Genomic DNA, 5682 nt, shown 5'->3' with positions numbered 1-5682 from the left:
AGTTTGATTGAGTGAATGAGATCATAGAGTGAGGCTTCATTAATAAAGTGCTTAAATAGGCTTAAATCATAATTTGTATTCCGATTTAGTATTAATTCAGCTCTGAGTAAAATTTCATAGACAGATTTACATCCAAGTGCGTAAATAGTCTTTGCTTTTTATACTTATATTCTTTACTTGCTTTTTTTCGTTGTTACAACAATCTTGCAACAATCCTTTCGACGCGGTGGAGCGCTGAGGAACTTGGAGATAATATATTAGCTATTTTCTATGGCCCGTTGGTGGTGGTGGACTCAAGCTTAGCTAAATCAATGGCCATTAAAATGGAACTGGAGGGCTTTGCCAAGGTAGGACTTACAATCGAATCTGACTCAAAGATGACGTGCTATGATGCTCTCATATGCTTGCCAGGCCTTGGATAGCAGTACCAGTCTACCCTCAAATTGATAACTTAGCTTCTGAAATTGGAGATGTGAACTTTTCTTTTGTATTTAGACAATCAAATGTGTTGGCCAACGCATTAGCAAAGTCAGGTGCATTTAGGCTATGCTTATTTTCGGTTTTCTACAAATCTCTACAAGTACTGTAATATGTAAGTTTTTTTTAATGTTTTGGCTTAAGTCAAAACTCAAAAGACGTTAGCCAGGAAAAAGGACAAGGATGCCTTCTGCATCTACTATAGAGCAAAATGGAAAACAAATGATGTTGCAGGCAACGACGTTTAAATTATAAACCAGCAGCGGCTGAATGTATAAACTGGCACCTAGTCCCAAAGCTATGAAATCAACGACCCTTGTTAACTTGCTAAGATGTTTCTTTCAGAGCCTTTGATATGGCTCGAATTGTGGATGGAGTTGTCCGACAGCAACCCCCAATAACTTTAGCTCCTTGGTTGCGCCATCTTGGTGCACATAACTCAAATTCTTCATCACCAAAGCACATTGATGGCTGCATGGATGCAACATGTTTTTGCTTTAACTAATAATTGCAGAGAGTGACTGCTAAAGCATGTGTAAACTAATGGACTTACCAGCCATTTCTTTGCTCTACCATCCCATATGGCCCCGCTATTTGGATAAACGACGATTGCCTTGGTTGTCAACTGGAACAGCGTGCAGTTACAATTAGAATCATTAGTTTATTACTTTCTCTAAGATTTATCTGACTGTTGCTTGAAGGAATTTACCTCCTTAAATTTGCAGACAAGGCTTTCAATAAAATGGGGAGATGCACAATTTATTCCAACTGCATTCACTTTCTTGCTCTTGTTTAATATCTCAAAGCACTCCTTAAAACTCTCTCCAGATGGGGCATTCTCACCATCTACAGAACTGAAGCAGATCCATGATGGAATTTGAATGTTTTCTTCCTCAAGCAACTCAACACAGGCCTGCAATTGGAGACAGAAAGAAGCTGTCACACTGTGAAGGAAGAATCCAGCCAAGGAAAATGGATATAGAACATTGTTAAGAGCATTAGAACACAAAGGCATTTTACACTCTACCGCAGCTTGATAAGGGGGAGGTAAAATTAGATTTCTACACTCTGAATGAAAATTTCAAACAAAATGCGTGCAACAGTCAGTCATGGATCACGGATTGCTAATTAACCTTTGCACCCACTGTGCATTATACATGCACCACTCGTCGCTGCTCGGTTTTGATTAGGAATAGATCAGTGATCACTAGAAACTTGAAAAGCTAATGAAGAATGTAACTTCCTACATGTAAAGTGTACATGAGAAATGAAACATGAGGAAGAACAAACCTGAGCTTCAAGTTTATTGGGAATGGTCTCAAAGGCTAGCAAATCTGGACCTGCTTCAACAATAACTTGTAATCTGCGCCGGTGAAAATCTTTCAGCTTATCCAGGTTTACTCCCGGTCCATAGCACCCACTGAAGGAAAAGACAGAGCACATGCAGACAATGTAATCATGTTAAGCAAATGAAAGATGTGTGATATCTAAAAGATTTTGAAAATCTTTACAAGTTATACAAATTCCCCGAACCTGTATTCCGATCCATCAGCCAGATATGCTCCATAACTTCCAATTGAGGCTGCTACCAAAGCTCGGTTGTAGCTATTCCCAGGAACACATCCGACACGGTCCCAAAACTTATCACGGGCTTCCACTGCCAATTTGACACTCTTCTTTAGTAATGACTCCCCTTCTTCAAGGGATAGTCCCCGGGAAAGGAATCCAGGAATGGTAGCCTGTAATATAAATTGGAGTAAACTATGAGATAGAAAATTAGGAGAAAAACAGGATATTCAAGGTCAACTGATAAACTCCAGTTGTTTTTTGGTAGCAAGTCATAATCAATTTCAAGAAGATAACAATTGTTTTCTTCAGCCATCAAGTCTGGAATGTGTGAATAATTATAATTAAAATTGGGTTTATCATTTACCATATAATCTCAAATAAATTACTCTTCCTAATATGAAGGCAGGCAAGTTTCTACAAAGATATGTTGCTTGTTTCCAAGGAATCAATCATTGCAGATGAACGTATACAGATGATAACTACATTATTTTCTGTCTGGTTCGTTAATGAGCCAAACTTAGGGAAAAATCAGAATACTTTCCATGAATTTTCACAAGAAAGTGGTGGACCTATTGCATAGAAAAAGGAAACATTTAGCTCCTATCCATTTCACCATATCCATATTGTGAATGTATGAAAGGCAGAAGATCACACATTAGCCTAACAAATCAAGTCATTCGGCTGAATCTGAAAAACACTAATAAACAAACCTGGTAAGATGAAGTAACCAAGATATCTGCACCAGCCTCCAAATACTCAAGATGAACCTGAACATATGAACACGTTGATTCAAAATCTAAAACCAAGTCTCGAACTTTATACCCTGTTTTTGACATGGAGTCATTTGCAAAACAGCAATGTACATATTTTCCAACAAAGCTGAATAAGAAAGAAGACCGAAAGGTACCTGCTTGATAAGGTGAGGGTCTTTGATCAAGCAAAGAGCGCTCCAAAGTGGGTCATTAATGGAAGCACCATGACTCTCAAGCTGAGTAGCAAAACCCCCATCCATCACAGCACAGCCTCCAGCTTTTTCTATCAAATCTTCCAACAATGAAGTTCCCTTCTCAAAACCCATATTTTTTCTTTTCGTCGGTGTATGATGCAGAGTAGCGTGTTCTTAGATAGATGGAGAAAGAGCAAAGCTTTGTTGGCGCTGGTAATAAAAAGGTTTTGGGTTGTTATTTCTGCTCTACCCAATATATTGGTGTTTTAAGAAACAATAAACCAATAGGGTTTTTCATTTGGCGTTGGTCATTTATAGCTTCGTTGATCATCATGATCATGGACTTTTTACCTATTTTAGTTTGTAATATACCTACCTACCTACCACCAACCAACCTTTCTTATTACAATTTATTCAACATTTTTATTTTTTACCATATGCTTTCTCTCTTGGTCAAAAATTCCATCTACATACATGCTTTGCTTCCCTCTTTTTAATTTAATGTTTTGAAAATGATTACTTTGAGTTTTTTAGTTTTAACCATTTCCATACCATATTGGCCAATATTCCATCTAGATACATGAAACAAGAGGTTTTGTTCTCTCTCCTTCAAATAACCCAATCAATTTTAATTTTGATTTTTTGCCATTTCCATACTCTCTAGCCCAACATTCAATCTAGATACATTAAGCAAGAGGCTTTGCTCTCTCACTTTGGAAGGGGAAAAAAAATCAATCCCTTTTAATAAAAAAAACAATGGGTTTTACTCATTAGTTTCATTGTATAGGCACTTTACATTTCCTAATGTTTTGTAGTATATCATGTATGGAACCAAATATCAATTATTAAAAAAGATTTAGTATTCACTTTCCCACTTTGCCTTCATGCAAATAATGCATAAATGACAATATAAAAATATATTTACATTAAAAGAAATAACTATTATTTATACTTATATCAAACAATAAATTTACATATATTAAAATTGTTATAAAATAAAAGAGAGAATAAAGAACAAAGAGAATGAGAGAGCAAAAGAGAGTATATTTTATTGATCAATCGAATATATACAAAGTTTCTCCAAAGTCTCTATTTATAGGCATAAGAAGTATAATGAAGTAGAGATCTTCTTCTAATGACTATTAGAATTTAAAGTATATCAAAATTTATCTAAAAATCCTGTAGGAAAAAAATTCTTAGTGAAGGAAAAATAGTACACATATCTATAATATGCATAATATGTTGTTTCACTAAAAATCTTAACAGAAAAACCCAATGGGACAAAACCTCAGTTAAGGGAAAAAGAGTTCAGCACGTATTTACTCCCCCCTCATGAAAATATCACATAATATCTCATATTCTATGTATTCAATCTTGAATACTAGCTTTCCAAATGACCATTTGAAAGTATTTTCTAAGCATTTATATCAACATTCTTTTGAAAGTCATGAGTGAGGGAAAATTTGGGGAAATATATTTTGATCTCCTTAGGAGTTTCAACAATATCATAGCAAACTTTAATCATAATTCTTCTATAAAAATACAAATAGGTATTTTGGATTATTTTATAATCCTCTTTCAACTATTATTAACTAAGTCAAATTTACCACATATGTTCAATTATTTCAATTCATATAAGTGAACAATTTCCTAATAATTTCAATATGCTTCTAGCATTCTAAATCCTTCAAGGATTTTAATATAAACTTTACTATATAGTGATTCATGAAAGGTTATAACAACAACCATTAGACATAAATTAAATATTTTATGAACCGTTAGTTCAATAATATATCTAAAAGTTATTGCATCCACCACAAAAATATTATATCTTTTCAAAATCAATGTCGGGACTTAGCAAAAACTTTAAATTTTATTCCATTTTGCAAAACTACTTCATTTGCACCTTTACTAGCTTTATACCTTTAGATATTTAGACTACTGGTCCAAAAACTCAACAAATTTAATTGTACTTGAGTTGCATCTTTCTATTTTAACCAATTTATTCTATATCTATATTTCTCAATAGATTTATTCAAGACCCTCATTTTATTTCATTATTTCAACAATAATATTACATGCAAAACCATTATCGACCACTTTTATTATCGGTTCAATAATTTCTCAAATTGACATATGTAACAGGCCAATTTTGCCCGGCCCACTACAAACAAAAAAACAAACCAAAAATAAAAATAAAAAAATAAATCCATTAAAGTCCAAAGACCCTTTACAAGGTCTGAAAGCCCAAAATTTACAAACCCAAATAATACAAAACCCTAAAGCCCAAATGGCCCATAAACCTAAACTATTTTCAGTAAAATTAAAAACCCTAGCCGCCACTCTTCTCGCGCCGCCCGAGGCACCTCATCCCGAGGCCTGACGCCCCTACCGCCATTGCACCAAAACGACAAAGGAAGCCCTTCTCTCCTCTCCATTGACTGAGCGCCAGTGCCTACAAAAGAAAGAAAAAGGACAACAACAGTAGAGAAACAACACAGCAGAAACAGTAGAAACATTGAAAATATATAGAAAAATCAAGATCTAATGTATTATTCGCCATAAAAGCCAGATCCACCATGTATTCTTTTATACACACAAGATTAATCAAAAACAAAATCCAAAAGGTAGTGATTTTTTTATATATATTTTCTTTCTTTATCTTTTATTTTCGAAAACATATATATAAA

The 5682-nt window shown here is 34.4% G+C and overlaps 1 protein-coding gene across 1 annotated transcript; it reads right to left on the bottom strand.

Moving 5' to 3' along the window:
- Nucleotides 1-464: 464 nt before the first annotated feature.
- Nucleotides 465-3280, bottom strand: LOC105794739 (homocysteine S-methyltransferase 1). The gene is made up of 7 exons (XM_012624043.2): nucleotides 2954-3280; nucleotides 2757-2813; nucleotides 2011-2216; nucleotides 1768-1897; nucleotides 1187-1390; nucleotides 1031-1102; nucleotides 465-948 (listed from the first exon to the last, which is right to left on the bottom strand). The coding sequence occupies exons 1-7, from the start codon at nucleotides 3122-3124 to the stop codon at nucleotides 805-807; spliced, it is 984 nt and encodes a 327-aa protein (XP_012479497.1). The 5' UTR covers nucleotides 3125-3280; the 3' UTR covers nucleotides 465-804.
- Nucleotides 3281-5682: the final 2402 nt, after the last annotated feature.

This window comes from Gossypium raimondii, chromosome 3, assembly GCF_025698545.1.
Source record: "Gossypium raimondii isolate GPD5lz chromosome 3, ASM2569854v1, whole genome shotgun sequence".
Classification (NCBI taxonomy): domain Eukaryota; kingdom Viridiplantae; phylum Streptophyta; class Magnoliopsida; order Malvales; family Malvaceae; genus Gossypium; species Gossypium raimondii.
Note: the sequence above shows the minus strand (reverse complement) of the source record. Positions and strands in the feature narration are given on the sequence as shown.

Coding starts and splice junctions, on each gene's coding strand:
- LOC105794739 (XM_012624043.2), bottom strand. CDS start 3,124: ATGGGTTTTGAGAAGGGAACTTCATTGTTGGAAGATTTGATAGAAAAA. Junction 2,814..2,953: donor ACCCTCACCTTATCAAGCAG/GTACCTTTCGGT, acceptor TCATATGTTCAG/GTTCATCTTGAGTATTTGGA. Junction 1,898..2,010: donor GCTGATGGATCGGAATACAG/GTTCGGGGAATT, acceptor CTTTTCCTTCAG/TGGGTGCTATGGACCGGGAG.